The 25,127-nt window shown below is 34.2% G+C and overlaps 1 protein-coding gene across 4 annotated transcripts; it reads right to left on the bottom strand.

Annotated features, from left to right (window-relative positions):
• Positions 1–1,386: 1,386 nt before the first annotated feature.
• LOC113497995 (D-beta-hydroxybutyrate dehydrogenase, mitochondrial) lies at positions 1,387–24,290 on the bottom strand. 4 transcript variants are annotated; one of them, XM_026877854.1, is made up of 8 exons: positions 24,078–24,290; positions 21,235–21,364; positions 17,090–17,269; positions 10,322–10,525; positions 8,997–9,150; positions 6,368–6,555; positions 2,368–2,541; positions 1,387–1,891 (listed from the first exon to the last, which is right to left on the bottom strand). In XM_026877854.1, the coding sequence occupies exons 2-8, from the start codon at positions 21,343–21,345 to the stop codon at positions 1,733–1,735; spliced, it is 1,170 nt and encodes a 389-aa protein (XP_026733655.1). In that variant the 5' UTR covers positions 21,346–21,364; positions 24,078–24,290; the 3' UTR covers positions 1,387–1,732. The 4 variants fall into 4 exon arrangements, with proteins under 4 accessions (XP_026733655.1, XP_026733656.1, XP_026733658.1 ...); XM_026877855.1 differs by having other exon boundaries at positions 24,153–24,290; XM_026877857.1 differs by lacking the exon at positions 24,078–24,290 and adding an exon at positions 23,974–24,053.
• Positions 24,291–25,127: the final 837 nt, after the last annotated feature.

The raw sequence follows: 25,127 nt of genomic DNA, 5'->3' as shown, positions 1-25,127 counted from the left end.
TTTCTTGCCAATTCAATTTGAATTCGTGTGTTCAAGGTTTAAAATAAAACATTAGTTATTTGTTTATTATTTTAATTCATAAAAAGACACATTATATAAAATTATCTCACACGCGATAGTTCTAAAATTAATCTAAATAGTATCGAATTATGTCTGCATGCCGCACTTAAATGCATTTCAAAAATGCAGCCAGTAGGTAGCTATAATTTATTTATGGCACTCTACGTCCCAGCTGCGTTTTCAACAAAATACGAATATACACCTAAAGCAAATAATTGCAAACATAAGTGATATAATGGAATCTATTATGTTGTACCAACCAGTTGCTGGCTTAAGTATGATAATTATAGTTGATGATACGACCTAATGATGATGACGAAACACATGGGGACAATTACTCAAAATACTGTACACGACAAGTAACATTTATCTATGCTTATACTTATACCTTTAGACTGCGCGTTGTTTATGCCGAATTATTACTTTTTCTACAAAAGACGTATTTTCTTAAAATAAATCGTATTTACTAAGCTAATCTAAAAACTCACTCGTTTTCACTTCGCTAAAGAAGATAAGAAATTAAATACAAATCTTACAAGTGTTGAATTAGAAAGACGGAAACCTATTTCTTAAGGTTTCAGGATTAGTCTCAGAGTTAGATAATGTACATATTTAAAACGTTCTATTTAATCATTATCTTAGAATGGATGATGGAAAACCACACATTAAATGCGAAAATGGATCAGCAACATACGTGACTGACAGATTTGATCGAGTGCCAACAAATAATCGGGTCAAGCTGACCCGAGCGCTAAGACATAGACACTTATCTATTCATCAAGTTTAAAAATACAATGGTAATTAAACTATTTATATTTAACAAAGGTAACATAATACGTGTTGAACTATACTATTTTATCTGGACCTTGCTTCTGAAGTGGCTCATTTACTAAAAGATTAGCTGAAGACAGAGATTGCGCAAATCGTCTTAATTAGAGTGTGTCACCAACAGTCGCATTAAGATAACTGTGGCACAGACTAAAAAATACTCCTTATTTAATCATAGGAGTTGCTGATTCTGTCTAGTTATGTTATAAAAGTTGTGACTGATACATTTTAGTAAATTTCTAGTTTGATTTCTTGGGGCGGAACAAGAAGACTTAAGGAGACTCAGTAAAACTGGTTCAAGTGGATTGGAGCTCGGCAAAATGATCAGAAACTCTCTTTAACTTATACGCTTACGTAACTCAAGAGCACTGCACGAGAGTTTCATTTGGCACACGTCGAATACGTTAGCCACGTATTCTGTAGATTGTTATTGTTTATTGCGCGCTGATAGCGCTATGCAAGTTTCTTTAACCTGACTATTATATATTTAGCTTTTTCTTTGACCTAAATTTAGAAAGCAATGTCATCTTAATTACTAAGCCTTCCTTTTACCTTTGTTAACAATTTATTCAAACAATGAACGCACCTACCTGAAATAAGGCTTTGCTAAAAAACTGTTATATTCGCCGCTCAAATCATAACTTGTTAAAGTTCGAAACAAAAAGCAAATTCTAATTTCCATAGTAGGTGCAAAAACAGTACCGTCGGTTTTACTCGTGCTTCGCTTTCCCCACGTTTGACCTTTGACTGGGGAAATTAAAAATGATAGCTGTATGAAAGGCCGGAGTATTATGAGGAAACATAAACCGAGATATTTATTAGGTGGTGTGTGTTGAGCTTCCTTTTAATCAGTGTACAGGCCTTCGTAGAGAGAGCGGGGCATGTGCTCAGCCAGGAGGGACTTGAGTTTTTCCCGAGGGGAGACGGGGGTGTAGCGGGCGAGCGGGAACGTGCGTGTCACTCCATCACTCAGCGCACGTGTCACGGCGGTCAGGTCAGCGTCCTGTAGAAAACATTACGAATAAAAATAAATTGCTCGATCGTTACTGACTACTTAAAGTAATTGTAATTAGGTAAAGCATTTCTTTGAAAACGCTTTGCAGTAAATTATATTGTCGTTTTTCGTTTAGATCATTCAACGTACGTGAACTATAGCTAAAAAATGTTTTACTTTATTATTATCAAAATAACCTTTTACGTCATAGACTGAAATTCTATAGTGAAATGAGTACAGCGCCTCTAAAACGAGTGAGACACCTAAGTTAGTACCTAGTTCGACAGACTTTGAAATATAGGAAATAGGAAAATATTGTCGGTCGTAAAACGTTCTCATGTAAACGATCGGAGGGCCGTATACGATGTTTATTTAAACAATTTGTAAATATAATGTTAAGGCGTCGTCTCCAAGTTTGAGAGTATACAAGTAAAGCCATATCTAAATATGGTGAAATTAAGCGTAGTCACGTTTTTGGTACTTACAGCGCTTTTGGTGTATTTCTCAAGGCTTCGCAGCGCTGTTTCGAAGTAGTCTTCGCCGTATGCGCCTTTTTGTTCGTCGCTAAGCCTCTTCCACATGTCGCGGGCTTGTTCCAGAAGTTTCTCCTCGGAGAGCCACGCGCTGCCCGTCGTGTACTCGCCAGCCGCTACTACCACCTGCGTCACAAAACCATACAGTGTTCAACTTTACGAACGAGTATCATTAAACAGTTTGAAACATTGTTATTTTTTGTACTAAAGTATTACAATACAATTTCGTGTAATCAGAAAACTCGTTGATTTCGTAATTTTAGCACGTAGCATTGTCTATATTCACAAGCCTACATTTACAGAATAATACATTCATGAACATGATTTTATTATGAAAATGTGTTACGTGTTCAGCCATTAGTGTTAATGTTTTGTTTTACCGAATTCACGCGTATCGTCAAGTACGTATTGGACATGCGTTCCAGTTTTAATTGGCATCCGATCAATATTGGTTCGCTTACGTACCGACGTCTGACAGACAATCTGTATATATGACGGATACATTATCTTTAGCACATACGTCCGTGAGTTACATAATGTGAAGGGCATCGAACTACGCATAATTAGATATTAGTTTAGTGGTAATCAATACCAACACATACCTTGATTGATGTTATCTGATTCCAGTATTGCTGTAGTAATAAACACTAATGACTTGGGATAGCGCAAACGGAATATCTAACATACTAAATACGTTTCTGTAGAACTGTGTAACGAGTAAATATTGGATTATTTCAGAGCTAGATACCTTTACTAGATAGATACGTTTACCTTGTTTATTATTTGAAGGTATATACTGGAAAATCTGATTTTATTTAACGGGTTGGTCTATTTAATATCTTCTACAAACACGTACCTACATTCTCCACTATCATGCGATTGCATACCTTGTGTAAACATGTCGGAGTAACAAGAGAACTTACCAAAGAGTTTGTATCTAATATATTTTACAAGCTCATGTTAAAGAATTTCTAATAAAAGTAAACACCGTCTGCTACGTCATACATTTACTAAGAACTTACTATATCTTTAGACTGTCTAGTGGTGAATCAGTAATCGACGAAATAAAAATATTGCAATTGACGTCAAGAGCAAGTTTCTTTAGTGCGTCAACTCTCGAATTTTATTTAGTTGTACAAGAACTAGCAACAATAAAACAGTCTTGATGTAATTGAATAAAGTTTCTGAATAAAAGTTTGGTATTTTATGTAATTCATGTTTATTTCACAATGTCTAGCATTTAGAAGCTCTCTTTTGAAAAAACTTTTAAGTAGGTGTGAGCGGTGCTTTCATAAAGGTAGCTGACGTAGGCACTTACGTCATGATTCTTGTGTACGTACACATCCATACAAAGGAGAAAGAAAGTAAAAAGGTTTTTTCAAACCTTTGTTATTAATCTTTTCAATTAAAATAAGATCCTTGATTGAATTCGAACCACTTTGTTTCATAATGTCTAAATAGCTTTCTTTATTTATTTACACAAAGCGGATTTGTTGCCTCAAGGTATTCTCTACCAGTCAACCTTAAGTAATTTTCTTAAATCTTAAACAACAGTGAAAATTGAAACAAAGCCCTCAGTTTACTTCACCTGTACTACTTTTTAACTTTCTTAGCTTCAGGACCACAAAACAATTTGTTAAAGTGCTGTGAAACGTCAGACAAATTGCAGTCTCTTTTGAATACGGCTGCAATGTATGTTCGTGTCATCCGCACAACTGTCGCGAGCGGTTGTTTAAGGTAACTTGTATCACACAGGCTTGTCACAATAAAAGGACCCACTTTCCTGGTATTGCGCGTACATCGAGGATAGAGTGTAATCTTTATAATGTAAGTTAAAGTAGGTCCTTATTTTTGACACTATAATACTAAAAGTTTTTTTTTTACAATTATATGCTGTTTGGTAAATGGCCATCCATACATTTACGAAATACGACCATCATAAATTGCTCTACGCTACGGTCAAGGGGCAGAAAGTTCACTTGTGAGAAAATAATTAAAATTGTAGCAAAAACCAAGTATTCAAAGCTGTCCAACAAATACAATAATTATTCTTGTGGAAAATCTCATTCCGGAAAACTTTACTTAAATAAATAAAAACAGGTCAAGTGGGGGTCAGAATCGCACAAAGGATAACAAATTTAGAAAAAAGTACCCATCAAAATGATCGAACTAACGTTTCCTTAACCTCGATTTTTATTGATATAACAGAAATACATCATTTGTTTAAAATTTCAACCATCTAGCTATCAATATAATTGGGTTCCGTTTTTACTTTAGGATACAGAACCGTAAATACAGATTCCTGCTTAGAATCATGCACACCATACGAATGTACTCTGAATAATGTAAACCAATTTTCATTAGTCCCACTCTCGTTATGAAGGATAACGAGTATTAAACTAATTTAAGTGCACTACGGGCTCATCTGAATTATAACACACCTAGTTCCAGTGATATATACTGACACAGTTGAATTACTAAAACATCTTTGCTGGAGCTTTGCCTCTTGACACATAAACGTAATAATTAGCATGAATTGTTGCTATTGTACACGAATATAGGACAATGTTATATTATTTGAAAAACTTAAACAAACAACCGACTTCAAAGCTTCTGTGCCAAAATCGATAAATGTTACGGGTCCAAATGATAGTTATTTCGAGTAAAATGAAAAAAAATTAACAAAACTGGTTCATCCAGTCCGAGGTTTTTAAAAACAGAAAAATAGAGACAGAATATAAAAGAATACAGACGAATTGAGAACCTCTTCTTTTTTGGAGTGGGTTGAAAAATATTAACGATGCAATTGCTATGAGGAAGATAAATGAATCGCTGGATTGGGATTCGTTTTTGCGATTTATTCATTCCTCAAGCGAAGTAGGTACGGTGAAATATTCAAACGTACCCCAATAAACTCCGTGAAAAGTAGTTTCATTTCAAGGTGAACGGTTTTCTAAATAAATTAAGTGGGTTGTTGAATAAGTTATAAGCAAACAATCCTAAACAGGGACCTACGAACAGATCCGTGGCTGACATTTTTAAGAGGGTAGGCACACGCCCTTGTTATTTTTCAAAACCTTTTCCAAGACAATTGTTTTATTTTCTAGGCACGGTGTTCAGGGATGAAAGTGGATCCCGGGTTTGCCAACATTTATATCGAGGTTTAGTTAGACAGAGCGGGTTATTAAAGTATCAACTATCTTTGAGTTTCTCTGAAGCCAGGAATATAGGATTAGGAACTCAATGTTTGACTCGATGTAAATCCTTTAGCGTTCAAACTTAATATTGTTAGTTTGAAATATTAACTTTGAGGAAAGAAATTTGTCTTCGTATAACTTGGTTACTTGTGTGGTCTTCGTATTTTAAATGTGCTTTGCAATTTTACTGACTAAGTACTAACATTTATATTTTTATTAATAAAAGGGATGTAAAATAGATGTGTTGCTGCTTAAAACCATAACAGAATATAAATAAACCTGTGTACACGAGCCTGTAACCTCTTGGAAAAAGTTGACAAACCATTAGAACGATAGTGCTCTTATAACACAAAGAAATACCAACAATACCTTCGTAAGAGATATGTGGAAGTTTTTTATTATTTGAGGGTTATTTTCTCCATGTAACCCGCACTTTTTTCTTACTTGTTATTCCAGTTTTATTATTTATTCGTTATTACATCTTTAATTGTTTTAAGGCTGAGCAAAAGGTGATCAAGTTCTATTTTTTCCCCCTATAAACTTATTTTCTTGTTTGTTTGTGTATTGTTCCGGTTGGATTTTTCAACTCAATTTTGAGACACTTCCCGATAAGCTAGCAGGCTGAAATTTTCAGGGTAGCTTTAAACTCGAAGTAAATGCAATTTAAAACTATAAAATGCTGGCCCGATTTTGATAAAAATTTTGAAAAAGATTGTAGGAAACGTAAATGATCTATAATTTAAAGTTAAACTTACAACATCAACTCCTCGTGGTTTGAGTTCACGACGAAGACAAGCGGCGAGAGCGTCGAGGGCGGCGAGGGAAGCTGCGTGCACACCACGCACCGGCGCCGCCACGTGCGTCAGGATGGAGGAGGCGAGCACCACGCGGCCGCGAGCGCGACGCACCAGCGGCAGCATCACCTGCACCAGCCGGGCTGGACCTGTGTCACATATACATCAATATAGAAGATAGGTGTCTAAATAAACTGGTGCGTTTATAGATTAGTTCTATATAATAGTCTATTATTAAATAATGCCACGGTTGTGCCGCGTATTTATAGGGATTACTCAACTAGTTCCTGACCCAACCGGAGTAAAAAATTAAGTCCAAAAAATTCAAAGATTTTATGTCAAATAGGCCGTTTTCCAGGCACTTTTTAAACGCTACGATAATTATTCTGGGCGTTTAGTTCATTCTTTCGATAGTTATTATAAAAACATTGTTTTATATAGAAATATATGGAAGGAAGAGATGATCTGTTATGGTATACATACGAGAATATGTAAGAAAATTGAACAGCGACAGATTAATACAGAGCTCTTTTAATATCCGGTTGGGATGATATTAATATTGAAATTATAACGAAAATCTTTTTAATGCTGAGAGAATAGAGACTATTGAATAACTGATAAGACAGTGAAATGGAATTTCGTTCAACATTGTATGTTAGTTTAACTTACAAAAGCAGCTGTGACCTCTTTATTTTTTGACGTATAGTTGATTATATCTACATATTATGTAGGTAAAATTTAAGGAAAACGAAATTAATTGGATACCTCACTAATGTTCTTTCCTCATTTGATTTAGGGCGAGAATAGTTCACGTTAGTTATCCTCCGAAGTTTTCTTCGCCCACCTTATTTACCCGATAGAGGATAATGTAATCTATCTACCTTTTATTGAATTTATAGCCTTACTATCTATCACTTAGATACAAATTTAGTAAGTACGTTGGTAGACAGCTACATACCATGGATGTGAAAACATATACACACCTACCTACTCAATGTTATATTTATACGTGAGTACTGTGTTACTCATGTAAGCTTGTGAGTGTAGATATATGTGTATGTATAGCTATTATTACTGGTACAAAGTTTGTCGTAATGAGAATTCATTCAACTCATAGGCGATCTTTCTCCTGACTCCCAAACTTTTCTCGAATCACAAATCGCTCAATAGCGCCTCCCCTGGCAGCAAATTCAATATATTTAGGAATTTTCTCCCATCATTGTTGTTATCTTTCGATTAGATTTAGACTCAGTTGAAGTCCATTATTGTGGAATGATGCAACCTCGGTGATATGAATCCAATTAACGAAGTATAGATATTTGTGCATTAGAATACGTCACTTGGATCTCTTTGGATTATTTCAGGGAAAATAATCCAAACAATAATAATAAACGAAATGAATTGACGCAAATGAATTGTCGTGAAATATTTATTGCAGTACTTTTCTGTTTGAAAACAGTTCTGTAAGAACCGGACCTCGTTACCCTGCCTGGTCTTACCAGGTAATTAGAAGCCTAAAGGTCAGACAACGGATCTAACCTCAGGACAAGGGTACCCCGTTAATTGCTTTATAAAGGTCAGACTATCATTACTCAAGTATTACCCTATTATGAATGAGTATTAAAACATTAATAAGTATTTCTTTTAAATTATAATGAATTAAAAATGGCATATAAGTGGTCCATTATGGGCAGAAGAAAATATAAATAAAAAACCTAGTCGGGAGAGGGGAAATTAATTGGAGAGGATCTTGGCCTTGAATTTTAATTGAAATGACGAGAAAATAATTTTATAAAATCAGACCAATTTTTTTCAATTTTTAGATGTATTCTAATAAACCTTATACAAATATCAAGTTTAATTAAAGCTTCTAAAACAATACAGCATCAGCCTACACAACGTATTATTTATCTTCCGAAGTAATAAAACCTTATTTACCCACGTGTCTGGAAGTTTTAAAGTACTTGGAAATCCGACGATGCCTAGACATAAAATGTCTTCTAATTAGCACACAACCAAGAATAAATGCCAGGACTTAATTAACTCTGCGAAAACGTGTTTCTACCCCTAACGAGCAATCTCCTTTTTTCATCTCAAATAATAAATTCTCCATTATTGTGTTATATTATTATTTTTTCATTACCAAAGCGGTTATGGAATTAAATTAGTTTCCCATTAAAAATTGTTTACGCATTTAACATGAACTTTCTAAAGGGCGAATGGCTTTCTAAAATAAAATATACAGAACGTTGACTATAATTTGATTACTATAATCATCAACTATATCAAGTTAATAATAGTGTTCTAAAGTAAATGGAAATAATGCAAATAAAGCTCCATAATAGTATTTCAATTAATATTATCAAAAACGCACGTAAATTGGCATTCCCGAATACATTTAATTAGAACATAATCACTAACAAAACATCTCTATACCCTTGATTGTTATTGACGTACGCAATACCGTCTCCGAACACTTTAATTTTGACAAATCACGTTACTAACGCCATCTAGTGAGAATTGAATACAACGCAAGGGTAGCTAGCAGCCTCGTAGCGCCGCGTAGCCCGTAGCACGTAGAACTACTTACCAAGCAAGTTGACATCCATTGCCCGTTTGATGACGGAGAAAGGCACCCATTCTAGTTCGCCGAGCGCACACCACGATTCGCAGTTTACGATGGCCCACAGTCCTTGCGCGCCCTCTGGTAGGTGGTCTACGATGTACAGTGATGCCGAGAGAATCTATCAAAGGAAACCAAGTTATTGTCACACAAAAGTTCTGACTTTTCTCCGATAGATCTCGCCCTTATCTCCTACAGGCTCTATATTAAATAACATTCAAAATATAATTCTCATACCTGTAAGGTCTGAAAATTACAAAATGTTGAAAGTGACATTTAACAAAAAATGTGTGGGTATTTTGTTTTTTTTTTTTGTAAATAAATACATGAGTAGATCAAAGGACGATAAAATTAAGCCGTTGAATTTGTGAATTCATAACCTGTCATCAGTATTAAAAATTCTAAAAATCCTACGAAACAATAAAGCAACACAAATACTTAACAGAAAAAAAACTATTTTTCTTTAATATTGCTGAAAACCTGCCTCCTACGTAATATATACCAGAGAATATATTAAAATTAGTCTATGTAGTTTTGAAATAATACTTTTTTATTATATGTATGATTCTAAGTATTTATTCAAGCAAGGTCAGTGATTCGAAACCTTAAATTTTCTGAAAATGTGTTCTATAATTTGTAAATCATGAGTTTATCAAAACACAATCAGTTTAACAAAATTTATCAAATGAAAATACGTTGATATTTATCAAAAAAAAGTAACATTTTCATCACATAGGCAGAGCCCAAATACGAAAACCAGATAACAAATTGAAGTTTGTTTTACTTTAAAATTTACCCAATTAATCTTATAAAAGTTAGAAATGTTCCTCGAATCGTAAATAGGTATCTTCTGAAGTCGTGCGTTATCAGCCGCCGCCGAAGCGTGGGGCACAAAGGGACTTTTTGTACTAATGTGCACCAATTTAGCAAATTTGTACTACGATTAGAACAGTACATCGTTTTAATGTTGTTAAAACGTGGGCGGTGTATTCCGACCTCGTGATTGTAACATTTTCTTTTTCGTTGCCAACGGGAATTAATTTAGAGCAGAGTACATCCCTAAATTGGGGTTTGCTAGGAGCGGTACACGTACAAAATTAATTTACAAAGACTTTAGCTACGTATTTGTATACTAGCGGCTTAGACTATGAGGCCAGATTCGATATTTCATAAGGATTTTTATACAGGGTCTTAATAATTTCTTCATTGTGCTTCAGGTTACATACCTTCTTATAATTAGTTCTGCTTCTATTTATATAATTCATGATTATTTATTTACGATAATAAGCTACCTGAGTTTCTGAAGTGACATCAAGTTGGAGTGTGTGCAATCTTCCTGAGCAGTCTTCTTTGAGCATGTCGGCGTCAATGTTGCCAGCTTTGCTCTGGAACCCGGCAAACACGTGGTAACCGAGGTCGTCCAGGCGGCGAGCGAGGGCATTCCCCAACACATTGTCACAGCCGGTCACCAGGACCGCCTTACCAGCTGCAGTTACCTGTTACACAACAAATTGTAACCGTACAAAACGAGGGCTTGGTATTAATTACGCTAATGCAGTAAGCAAGGTGACGAAGGATAAAGTTCGCTCCAAATTAAAACGTCCTAAATGAAAGGCCAAGAAAAACATAACATAATATTTAAAAGAGTGCGTGAACCTTTTAATCACAGTGGTATTGTTTCTGTGCCTGAAATAATTATATCTCATCACGGTACGAATGTTTTGCTATATCTGATATAATGGGCGGGCGACGAAATTAAGTTTTCGTCGAAAATAGATGGCGACAGCTTGATTGATGTCCGTTATAATAACAGCTGAGTGAATATTTTATTCAGGCATTTGTTAGTACCTACCTATGCGTGACGCAGTGACGTTCGAGGTTAACTATTTCAGGGTTGCCTGATCGTTAATTCTTAATCTTGTAGTCCTCTCACTGTTCAAAGTCACGCACCAATCACATATATTATTGTGTTTGCATTTATTTGGTAGTGACAGTAATGAGAAAATGGAATACTTTCATACACTACTTTATGTTTCTTAATACTCGTAGGACTATTATACTAGGACTATTATACTCTTAGGACTATTTATAAAAGCTTGGCTTATTTCATATTACTTCAAACAAAAATCATATTTCGAAGTAGTCACGAAAAAAGAAATAATTTACAGAATTCACCAAAACCGAGAATATCAATATTGTTATTTATTTTTAATTTTTCATGATTTCGCTTTTATATTTTATGTCGTTTAGTCTGGGTATTTGAAATAGCCAAATAGTTACAAAACAGTGACCACAACCCTGGAATAGTAGACCGTTAAAATTATTACTACAAGACAAAAATGCTGTGAAATAGTCTACTTACAATAAAACCTATGTCGATGGTATTCTAAAAACGAAGTGACTTACGTTTCGTAGTTTTAAATAAACTTCAATAATTTTAATAGCGCTGTCACAAATTAAACAAGAGACTGAGGTCAATTTAGTTATGACTTGTTTCTTTAAAGCACCCTTACAGAAGGCTATTGATAATTTAATATCATAGTTATGATTCAAGTTCCTTAACAAGTGTAATACTAAACTAAAATACAAAGTTGGTACAATTAGAAGATATTGCTTAACGGTCGGCGGTGTTTTCTTTCTTCCTTAGTTTATAAAACCGAAAGTCCAAATGTAAATTTCCTCATAAAAATATTTGGAGTTAGTAAGAAAACACCATGAATATTTTATTTAGTAGTGTCTATTCAGTAAAAACACGAACATTAACCTATTTTAAATCGTACTTTCGAATGGATTGATGACGCAAGTATGGAGGCTGGCACAATGGTACAAATGTTGCAATCTCCTTGGCAATTTATAATGCGACACATTCACACTGACATTTTAGGGGTAATATTACACAATATCAGAGAATATTTATTTTATAAGGTGAATATTTGTTTTTATGACATGTCTTAGCTTCCGTCTTACATGGGTGATTGTAAAATGCAAAAGTTTCATTTCAATTTATGCGGAGACACGTATATGTTGTAACGTTATGCGCGTAGTGCAAATTGAACAAATAAGGTTCTGAAAATGTAAAATAAATTAAATAAATTAAATTAAAATAATTAAATATTTGACAATGCAATAAAGACTGGCTATTTTTACTTTATATTGAGTTTTGTAAATGGTGTAATTAATTAAGATTATAATTAAAACTTTAAACTGAAAAGAGGAAACTTTTTTGTTTCAAGACACATTGTATAATTATTTGTTTCCTAATAAAGTAAAAGTAAAAAATAACATTAGAATTTGCTACAAGTTATGAACAGAGTTCAAAAGAGGCTTCATTTTAAGCCTTTTTAGAAGTCTGTCGCTAATTTAAACCTTTAAAAAACACAGACAAAATGACTAACAACGATGTAAAAGTCCTTGACTTTTATGTGTGAGGCCATTAGACAATTACAATAACTAAAAACAAACAAGACTAACCTACCTGAACTAAACTATCACCCTTCCCTTAGCGTATTATTTTGTTAGAGTAAATCCCGACTATATTTTCGTAAACAAAAAATAAACTCGTCGTTGACAAATAAGTAGCTATAACGTTCGTCATTCATTCGAAATTGGGTTCATTCAATTACGAAGGACTACCACGCCAATTGAATAAACCCAAATCAGAAAAATATGTTTCCGTCATGTTTTTGTGAACGTCCCTAATACATTTTTGTTGTGTTACTCGTAACTCGTAACATTTTGGTCAGAAAATTGAGTGACACAATAATTAACACTGTCAAGTGAAGCTCGCATTATACTTCAGAGTTCGACATGTAATGTTCACTGTTTAGTCTCCATGTACAACGTCTTAAAACTAGGTGTTTGTGAATTCGGAACGATGGCCAAATCTATATTTACACAGTCACATAATTCTACACATGTTAAATTTAGGGTTTCTAGTTATAGCAACAGCCATAAAACACGGTGCAAAATGTACGTGTTTTTAATCGTGGAGTTGTATGGGACAGTGCTCTAATTCCGCGGCTTGCCACAGCTAGGTAACAAATCAAATTCGTTCGTGTGTTTCGGGAATGAACAAACAATATTGAAATTCAAAGTGTAAACGAAACTCCCGATTACAATTGACACCGTCAATTACACGTAACGCCGTAAAACAATGTTATATATTGAATTTAACCATTTAATGCGATTGGATTTTATTAGTTTACTGTGTTACATCTAAGATTTTAGTCCAGATGTAAAATAAATTTTAAATTTGATTAGGGATTTAGTTTTTAATATTTTTCATTTAAAATAGATGTTTACACTAGAATTACGGCACAGTTTGAATGAATGTTTTCAATTATAATGAATAGTTTTCTCTTAGATTCAAAAGTTTCAATTACTAGTGCTTTATTGTTAAACATTTCAGTTGACTTTTATTCTCGAGTAATTGAGTTATTGTATCCTCCCCAAGAGAGACTGCGACCTGATTCGATATGCTCTGTTCGGCTCAGGTAATCTCCTAGATGTTTATTCGTAAAAATGAAGCAAAGGCGTAACCTCATGGGACTGGGATACCGCAGTACTTCCCACATTATGCGTATGTTTGTCTCATGTGTTTGATCACAACATTCTGGAGTCTAATTCACTTGGTATCACACACCAAAGAAATCGGCTTTACAACAAAAGATTTATGATCACTATACACCTATTGTAGTTTTATTCAGTTTGTATTTTTCTTGTGAATAGTTGTTTTTCTGTTTTGGAATCTAACTAGTTATACAACTACTGTATATTTTCTTGATTAGTATCAAGATAGTATGCAGTTGGTCTTATATTTGTTCGTTTTATTTAGCGTCTTGGTTTAAAGTTTTCTTAACCATCATAATTTATTAAGCACCTACTGACGTCGGTGTTGTTTCATAACTTCTCAAATCTCTTATACCGGCGGCAAAGGAAATGGTGGGTGTTTAAGCCCCGTTCTTAGCACACGATAAATAGGATTCATCATATTTATAGGTGACGAGGCGCTTTAATTAAAATAATAATGAACAAACGCGCTCTCTCGTATCATAATTTTGATATAAACAAGCGTGATGTATTTTACTGTGACATTATGTTCATTCCCTCTTATATTAGGTACTTGTAAATCCAAGACAATATGTGTATTTTTATTATGAGACCACGACTCTCCTTTATCAGGATTCCCCCTCTACTTATAGTCGTAAGTAACAATAAACATAAAATATCCGTCTAAGTATAATCGAATGAAAGTGATTTGCGAGTCTAGCCACGTTTGGCCGAGGTACAGACAAAATACAAGAGCTTGCTTGACAAGACGTCCAATCTGCGGCACTTCGAATCTTGCTCTGTTTAGGTATGCCTATAATTTACTTAAGAACTAGCTTTTAGTGATCAAATTGAATTTATCAATGGAAATCTAAGATGAATATTTATGAGGAAGATAAGCAGGGGTCTACTCGCTCTGACCTGAAGCTAATAGTTTTGAAACCAAAACTAAAACTAAGTTTAGTTAAAGTTATAGACTCTCCAAACAGTTGATCTCTACGTTAGCGGTGTGGTTTTAGCCAGTTAGTGCGAGAGCGGAAACGATAGTAATCGTCATGTTCCAAATGTTAGCGACTGCGAAAGTTCTGAGATCTCGTAGTTTTAATCAATTATATTCTGTTCAGAGCCAAACTTTTGCTTTAAATAAGTTTTCATTAATATATTCAAGAATATAATCAGAAATTCATTCGGTGAATGAAGGTTATAGACGTTTCCAATTGAAATAGGTCGCGGCGAGTGGGAACACATTTCGTGGACTAATAATACCGAGAATGCACAAATGCGTGTTGTGTTGCTTGTCGAGATACCGGAGAGTGACGCACGAGCTTCACCCTGAAATCTGTACCCAATTAAGGTTGTTTTGGCATTTAATGTTTATCTTGTGGGAGTTGTTCGACGATTAAGATACCAACTAAGGCGCGGTGTGGGTGTTAACGACTTTCTTAGGGAAAATTTCTCTAATCCTATGCTTTATGAATTTTAATTTACTTCGGATCGAACTTAGCAGGCGGTCCACGTAGCCATTCTGAATGTGCTTCACAAACTCTTTAGGTTTCGCCTATGCGGGTGTTTTGCTATGACTCTCACGGAAAGTCGTTTCTGAATAGTTCGTTACCCTTGGTTATGCAACTGTCGTATGTGTACTTAAGCTTCTTTTACAATTCAAAAGGCTATTTTTGGCAAGGTAGCTGATGGATTCAACGTCAGTAATTGTTAAAAATAGCAACAGATTAAAAAAATCATTGCAAAATAGTTTTGTAGCAAATAATAATCCATGTCTCTAATTTGAAAATTAATTTGTTCGCTTATTTTAATTAGAAATCTTACCAGTGTTCGTGGTTATGAAAAACAAATGCAAGTTAAGGGACTTCTCTTTTATAAAAAGTCAAAACTTTGTGCCTTCATGTTTTCTCGAATACATTGTTTAAAATACAACAATAAGTAAAGAAACACTTCGAAGCACTTTATTTTTCCGTTTCAATGAAACGAGCACAACACAATTGTTTATTACTAACAAATACCATGTTGCGTAAAGTTAATTGTGAACATTTTAATAGGTGCACGTTGAGAGCTACAATTTGAATATTCATTGTTTTTAAATGAGCTTGTAGAGCTTCCCAGTTGTTTCTTTAAAAAAATGTCTCGAGCTTAATACCTGAGTTAATAACTTTTTGAGTTATTTTTTAATGTTTCACCACTTTCTGGGGTATATTATGGTTTTATAGCTGGCTTGACAGAAATTATCAGACAAGTTGTCAGACTATTCTATACAATTCTAATAATTTGTATCTTAAGAAGGTTTTGCATTAAAATATCACATGTGTGTCACAGAGAAATGCTCAATATTCGATGTTTTCTAGTTACACGTAATTCTTAAATTTTCGCAACATCAGAATGTGTAACCAACCACCTAATGCAATACAAGTAGCCATAGCTTTGTATGAATTACCTTATTAATTAGTGTATATTACTCGTATGTAGTAATGTTTCAGAGCTACATTCAAATGAATAATTTGAGAGACGAATTAACGTTTCTTTAGATTACCCTATCACGTAGTGTTGAGTCTAAAATATTCTCAACAATACACAATTGCCTCAAACTGGATTTAAAAATAACACATTCTTTATGTAATGGGTAGGTACGTAGATAACGAGTGAGAAATAAATCTAAAAAGCAGTAGGCGGCGAGAGATTGGCATATATGAGTAGACTAACGACAACCGCAAGTTTATGTGATTTTAATGTATTTATTTATACTTTATGGGTACTGTAAAACAAGCACTCAAAACTGAGCAATGTTAACACAATGCACGTTCTTGTGTTAATTTATGATTGTTTTAAATTTCTATGTACCGTTTTTGTAGCTGGATGTAGCGGACACTTCTTGACAGCACTTTTTAAATAGTATTTTGTTAGAAATATTGTATGCTTTTAAAAATTAATTTTCAAGAAATATGCAATAATTCATATATCTGATGTGTCTCTAAATGTCAGACGAATGTTTCAGTTTCGGTTTCTGAAAGTTCCATTCATTTCAAATGTTGCTGAATCGTGATTACCATCTTCAATGAGTGTATAAAAGATTTGCCAAATAATTAAAAAATCGTATCGATATGTTTTCTTAGAATCTGTAGGTTAACAGAATACTTTCTTAAGGTAGCCTTGATTTCAAGATGGGCGCCGCCAACATCCGTTAAAATCGCCACTACCGCGTCTCTACATAGTAAAGGACTCCAGTATACTGAGTATATTGTTGAAATGAAACTACTTTTACGGATTTTTTCGCGGTTTAATTTTAGATTTTAGTTCCCGACGTTTCGAAACCTTTGCAGGAATCATGGTCACGGGCAGACTGAGATGGCGTTCGTCTTGACAGAAGATGTTGCCCTTTCTACCTTCATATTTTAATTAATTATTTGTGGTCCGACCTACGCCTATCCGTAAAAGTAGTTTCATTTCAATGTCTAACATTCGAGTATACTGTTATCAAATAATCATAAAAGATAACATACCTGTAAGTTATGGTAGAACCAAAGAGAGCCGGTGACGGAGATGGAGAACCAGAGGAAGAGCGTGAAGACCGACACCGAGCTGAGGTGCAAGGCGTTCAGTAGTGTCGACAGCACCACGGCGAGCGCGTGGCACAGAACGATGGGGAGCGCGCAACGATCTATTATATCCCATGGTACCTCCTACAACAAAAAAACATTTTACTACACTGGAACTTGAAAAAACAAGACGTTATAGAGATGCCATAGCTGAGAAGGAACATGGAGTATATGGCTATCTTCGCAGCGATGCCGATCGTGCTTACAACTGCATCAGTATCATTAAACGAGTTAGGCAGCCTGATCAAGAAAATATATTTGTCATTGTCCAATCAAAAGTCAAATTTAACTTTATTTGGCGAGTAAGAGTTTATTGACCACTATCTTATGAAAAGGAAAGATTGTGGAGGCGAGATACGCAGTAGGGCTATTTAAAGATATAGTATAAGGTGTTTCAGTAAGACTGGTAGCTGATTCTAAAATATCTTGCGATAGGGCAGAAGAAGAAATATCTGAGAATGTATACTCGTAATTAGTGGCACATGTGATTATTCCCAACACAGTATCTTTCATATTTCCTATCTCATATTCTATCGTGACAAATATGAGTCCTTTGCCAGGCTTTGCCTGATCTCCAAGTCCTATCGGACTATGAGAGTATGGAAACACGGAGTGTGTGTAGATGCACACATTGGTGAATTATAAAATGTCCCGCGCTGATGTCTGTTCTACGACAAACGCTTAAAAATTGGCCAGGACCTTATTATAATTATATTAAGTCTCAAGTAATATTTCTGCAAAAACTTGTAAATCTTTTCTCGACTTTATCCCCAGAGGACAAAGCACCGCGAGAGACTTGCTAATTACAATTATTATTCGCCTTTATATAAGGCCGCCTCGAATTAAGAGATTGTTTTGTTTCTGAATATTGATTTAAAATTGATGATTCCCCTAATTATATCAAAGAGAAAAATCTTTAGTATTTAGAAAAGAAATTATTTTTAATATATTTCTAAATGAATTACTTTCACGTTCAAGAGAATGTTTGAGCACTTTTCCGATTAATTTATTATTTAAAGTCTGTAAAAAGCTTTTAAGTAGTTTTTTTTAGTAATAATTTAATACGTTTTTAGATGATTTAAGATTAGCATTTAAAGGAGTGAAATATGATTAAGTAGTTAGAACATTCTTAGTTAAAGTTAAGCACCCTGAGTAACAAATTCAAGTACTTGGGTGGCAGTAAATGTGTTTTGTAACTAACAAGAAGATTGTATTTCAAACGACGTAAATAGTAACCTATTGAGGTAAGTCAAAAACAGTTGAATAATTATCATTCTATTATTAGGTCTTGATATTTAGGGCAGTGAACTTTTATACCTTAGACATTTATAGGTTCTACAGGGTTTTGAAATTCACTTGAACGAAAATAGATTGATTATCTTTTTATTTTATTTAAAAAAATATTTATGAAGTTCGGGAGTGTATATTGTCGCTTATATTTGCAAATACGTTATCGTTCCTCCAAAGTCGGCTAAAAAGAATGGGTTAATCAAGTATGTAAGCTAACTCCATACAAAATTGCATAAAAAATAGTCAAGGCGTTTGAAAGAAAAGAGTTAATAAACATTGACCTTTATTGTTATTACGTTTGATAAAAATGGGTTTAGGTCTAAGTTCCATTTTCATTCTCTTAAAAAATATTTACGAATTTTTCTATAACCATCCGAAAAAAAATAACAAATTTAACTCTAATCTTAAAAGAAAGCTTTAACACATTATATTTTATTAGTCCATTGCGATTAATAACAGACAAGGAAAGGGTTTTACTTGGTACTTAAATATAATTGCTCTTCCCGGATAGAAGGTCATCCACGGGTTATTTTGGTACTTCATTCATGAACTCTGAACGAAACAGATTCCATTATAAACAACTATATGAACATCCGATTTTGATGCGGGTCAAGTACAATTATCCCATGCTTCTATTAATTCCATGGCCCTTTCATGTTGGAAGAAATTATGTCAAGAGGGTAGCAAAAAACGTTGTAAAACAGAACAGTTTTTATCAAAAGCAATGATGTCTTTTGAAGTGAGTGGTGTTCCGATGATTAGCAAAAGACACTTTCGATATAAAGTGGAATAAAAGTATGCATGAAAAATCTGAAATATTTATTTAAAGCTGCCACCCACGTCGGTTAAATTTAGACGAAATGCAATTATTTTCCATACTCCATCCAAAGGTCATTCAATATAATCGTTATAGATGTTTACGTGCAGTATATTTTTGCGTCAGAAGCAATAAAAAGACAATTTTTGTTTGCGTACTTTGTGAGATTTTGTTTATGATTCCTCTTGCGACGAAAATAGAAAGTCTTATTTCAACTGCGGACTGTTGTTCGGGCATTAATCATTTTGGGAGTTTTAAATTCCAATTTTGCTGTGAGCGTGCATCCTGTGATGTAGTATAATGAAATTTATTAGTAACAATAATTTTTAGTTTCTTAAATACGTGTTTTATTATTCTATGTTGAAGTGGTGATAACCTTTTGATTGGTGCTTAAACCGTAATAGATAAAATACTATATAACCGTAGCAACAGGATATAAATCATTAAACAGTTCTGAATTTATGTACTTAATTGTATGTGTGGAAATGAATGGAGATGTTACTCTTTACAATATTTTATTACATTGGATGCGCGTTAGATCATTTCCGCTGGAGTGGTGATAAATAATTCTTCTAGATCGAATTATGTGATTACGTAGGCGTACGTCGTCGGTACACAGAAGTGAAGACTAATGTAATCATTAACCTCTCATACATAATACAACTCGCAGTTTCTTATATCATCGTCTTACTAAATGCTCTGTGATTTATCAACCTAAATCTTAAATGCGTTGACACTTCCATTTCGTCTTAGTAAATAAATGTGTACCTACGTGCGTATGTTTTATCTTAAAATCATTTGAAGATGATAATATTAAAAAAATGTAATTATGTTCAGATGCAATTTCGGTAATTTAATTTCGGGTAAGGAAGAAATAACCAAATATTTTACATTTTGTTTAATATATTGATGCTACGATATGTAGACATGCGTTTTGTAGTATTAAAGTGCACCATAATCGTTAAAGTCAATAGAAAAACACTTAAATGTATGGATGTGATGGGTCAGTTTATTATCGATAAGTCATCTTATCGATATTAAATGTCATTACCATATATTTGAGCGTTCTTTATAACATTAAAGATTATAGAAATGATACTTCTAGTAGTATTTTACAAGCATCGGAGAACATATGTTAGTAAATTATATGTGGCTTTAAACTCATTTTATCCAAACTAATTGAATGTGGTCGTATAGGCATTAGTTTATTTTTTAATTAACTTTATGGTCAGTTAGTCGAACATGAATATATAAACAGTTGAAACTCATCGTATTTATTTGGGTTTGATCTGTTTTTAGCTAATTTTGTAATTCAATTATTTATTTTCGCTTTTGCGTAAGTTAAATAAATCAAAGAATGAGGTTTCTGTTTGGAGGCTGATTTTCAAAATACACATTTTCTAATAATAACGTTATTAAATTTAAACGACGAGTATGAATAATGGACTCAATATAAATGTTAGTTTTATTTACTAGGTAAAGGTCGTCATGTAAAATTATACTCATGTAGGAACTGTTTTGAATACCCGTCTTATAACGCGACGAATTGCCAAGTGTGGGTTTGAGACAAAATATAAATATACATCACTATTTGTAAATGTCATATGGTTTTAAAAATAACTTCTACTGACATTCACACAGCTTAAGACGAAGACGTAAATATTTTTGAGAAAATTAAGTTCACTTTCTATTAAAATATTTATACTAATCCCGAAATACATTGTAATAGTGGTCAATGAACTCTTCGCGTTAGTTAACTAAATACGCAAATGGCTGTAGACTTTTTATTAAGCTGCTTGAAAGTCACGATCTGAAATCTAAATAATACCACAAGCTTGTCGTAATCGTCGCTACTTTACCTTTTAAAATGGTAGAGTTAGCTTGAAACTTTACAAAGACGGGAGTTCATTTGTTTTTTTCGGTTTAAGACATCTGTATTTACCTGTGAAGCAGATTGTGAGCCTTTGATGAGTGAGCCGCGTCTAGCCGACGGCCGGCGGTGCATCGATGGCGCGGTGATCGACGCGCGCCGCGTTACGTCGCCCGCTACCATGGTTAGACCGCACACCTAGCTGTAGCAAACAAACAACTTCAGGTAAAATATGTCAAGTAATAGCGAATTACATGATACTAAGTGTTATATACTTGAAATTATGTGAAGAGCTACGCGTATTCCTCCCGTTTCAGAATCACAATGATGGAGGACGCTAATGATATGTTACTTATAGGTTTTGACAAGACTTTTAATTACAGGTGGTCGATTATAATGCGTTCGTCAATATTTACGCCTAATGAGATCGAAAGCCCCGGTGAAGTGTCATAAATAGAAAGTGCAGCGCGATGTAAATGTCGCGAATCTCAGCGACCGGCCGGGGCCGTCAGACACGCGTTTATTTTTAAGCGAACGGTCACTGTGCCGACCTAAAAAGTTCCTGTGCCAGATTTATATGATTTTTGATAAACGTCGGATGAAAGCCGTCAATTTAAATCCCGCTACGATTGACCCGAAATACGATTTGTGATTCTCATGATTGTAACAGTTCGTTTACTGCGCTAACACAAAACTGGATGTCTAAATCCGGAAAGGTTTTATTTGCAATTCCTTTTAATGCTATGGGAACGTTAATCTGGTTTTGGAACGCTGCGAAATGTAGCTGTAAACAAAAATAAAGACCGTTTATACAGTTAACATAATTATAATGTGTTTATTGTTGAAAGGAAGATTTACGATGTAAAAATACCCTAGTTTGCAAATAACATTTATTTCAGCTTGAATTGATCTGTGCAATGTTTTTATTATTATTGTGTTCTATTTTATTTTTTACCTTATAAATGTTTATCAAACTTCCTACGCCAATCTGGGAAAAATAAGATCAACGCCTTTACATACATATTTACAACGGGTATACATTTTTTATTGAATACCAATATTGACTAGAAATAAATATCGATAACCGATCTAAAATATTGGCTCACATCCAAATCATAAATATTTATCTTGAACGGATATCAAATCATGAACTGATTTTGGAAACTATTTTAAGTCAAAAAGTATTTGGGTACATTTACCGCGATAATTTTGCACTTTTTTTTTCAGAATACTATGTCTTGGGACTTAAAGCTCTATACTGACGTGGTATATAAGCGACCAGTGAAATTGATGTCACTTCTCCCGCTCACGAGATACTGAATTCGTGAATGTGTTTTGTGTTATGACTGAAATGCATACGAGTAGCTTAAGTGCAACCTTTCAGCGGTCTGGTCTCGGCATGAACTTGGACAGAACTGAGGTCACGTCCAGTTGAATTGTGTCGCGACCGGTATGTAAGAGGTCAATTATTTGTCTCCCAAGCTCCCTTTGAAGATTCTACACAATAAGTTACTCAGTTTATTGTAGTTAAGCTTCTTAGAGATAGGTAATGAATGAACTCGGTTGGCTCATTCATGCTTTTACCTAAATGGTTAAAAATTATCTTGTTTTCTCGTCTCAATCTATTTTAGGACATTTATTTTCAGGAATTTCATTATAGAAGTCTCTTACTTCTAATCAAATCAAATCAAATCATCAACTGAAATGGAGCCACGATGAATTCATTTAGTTACTTTTTTAGTTTGGTTTCGCGAAGTGCAACAATCTATTTGTTTTTAAATACCGCACGACAAATGACCTACGGACTCGTAGAGCTCAAGACTGGCGCTCTACAATAGAAAGACCATTAAGAGATATCGGGACAAAGAGACAACTGAATACTTTGCTTTGAAAATGTCTGCAAGAAATGAGGAACCAGAGAGGTTCCCTAGAGTAGATTGAAAGAAGGCTTTTTTCAGTCAAGAGGTAGTTCGGGATAGATATAAAGGCTTTTTTTCCATTCGAGTGACAAGTTTTAGTAAAAAAAAAAATCGTTGATGATGTCAAAATTATTGATGCCAGAAATTAGTCATCCTGTTATTTAAAGGGGGTTTACTATGCTCTGTCTGTATGTGTGTCCATAATAGTGAGTCTATAACAGATTTCTAGCCAAATACCAATAAGAATCGTAGAAGATTTTAGAGTTCTATAAATGTATTACAGGCCAAGTTTATTACATCAAATGCATAGTAACTGTTCATACCTTTGGGATTAATGATACTTCGTCCTACATAAAGATCTAGAATCCAGTTTGTTTGTCTAAAAACGAAGGTTGATACTCTGAATGGAATTCACTTGAAAGGCCTTGCTCATTGTTTCAGCAAAACTCTTGTTATCGGCCTCCAACCGTCAATAAAAAAACTTCGAATGCTTTCTTGCCACCTTTGTTCTGTTTCTCACAAATTGTATTAAAAACGTTTCTTTGCAAAGTGTACTTCGTTAAGCGTCGACTTGAAAAGACTTTATAAGAATCGGAAACTTTCCAACTGTTTCATAAAAGACTTAAATGAAGTATTTACTTTATTGAATTTGGATTTTTAAGTTTATCGCAAAATAATTGAAAACGACGAGAAAAATATTCACTTATGAATGTGCGTTAACTATTAAATAAACTCACATTATATTCACTGAGTCGCAGACAAGAAACAGCAACAGATGGTAAAACGAAACAATCCTACGCAAAAGACGTTTCAGAAGAAATAATAAAGAATGTTATCATTCTTATACTCATAAATATGTATTAATTCTTTTAAAAATGTCTAATATACCTACTTATTTTAGAAATACTTTTTATTTTTGTTGCTACGCAGGCACACTAATGAAATCTCCACTAGATAAGAACACAAATTGGCAAACCAATATCACTTTATACATACATGTTTTAAAAACCCACGATAACTGACTTTGCATACACACTTAAACTTATAACGGTAGTGGAATAGCTCACGTACGTTGGTAAAGAATAGATAGTAACTGCAGTGTGTTATCGTTTGTGGAGTGCGGCGCGGGCGCATGCGTCGTGCTCGCGTTTTGGTCGGGGTTAGGCGGGCGGCGCGAGTGGACCGCGATCTCTCACTGTTCGCACCCGAGCGCCCGCGCACCGCATACACGCATGCGCCAAAATTAAACTCATGCGCATTATTATTTATTACAACATTTTCGCCTAGATTGTAAAATCAGATACATACTCAATGCTCCAGTGTGGAATGTTTTTTGGCAAAACATCGAAACATTAAATTTCACCAGTCGTATATTTGTAACGAAGGAGAAACTTTTGTATACTAAAGTATGTGTGAAAGTTTATCTTTAACGGGTTCAACGCTTTGAATTCTATTTTGATCCTAATTGATATTTTGGCATTCTAATTCACCTTCATAAGTTTCTTTATAACCTTTTTCGACTCCATGATATTTATAAACGTTTCTGTACTGAGTCGGTAAGTGACAAATGTTGTTATTACAACCTCTTCAATCAAATACGCAACGTGTTTTAGTATTCTAAATGTGCTACCTACTCGAAACGAACGTACAGGCGTATAATGCTCTCCTATGATCTGCCTACGCAGCTATTGTCGGTGCCATGCGGGCATCCGTTAAATGTTACCCGTGTATTATTATACATTGCAGCCACTGCAACACTGCTGCTTCATTAAGGGAACTGGGTAAAATGAACGTGTACACGGTTGGAAGTTACTTTTATTAAATAATCTTGTATCAAAACTAATTACATATACGTCTCATTAAAATCATCTTTAAAGGCATGTATGTGCCTACGTATATGTCTCAAGAAATTAGGCATTCATGTAAGAAAGTATTTCATTATAACTTTTTACAAAAAGTGAGCCACGTTGTCGTTCAGTTGTAACAGATCAGGATTAGGTCAGGTCAGGATTATTCAAGGCAAGTGGTGAGTTCTAAAAATGTAGT

This window comes from Trichoplusia ni, chromosome 10, assembly GCF_003590095.1.
Source record: "Trichoplusia ni isolate ovarian cell line Hi5 chromosome 10, tn1, whole genome shotgun sequence".
NCBI classification, from domain to species: domain Eukaryota; kingdom Metazoa; phylum Arthropoda; class Insecta; order Lepidoptera; family Noctuidae; genus Trichoplusia; species Trichoplusia ni.
This window is presented reverse-complemented; position numbering and strand designations above follow the sequence as displayed.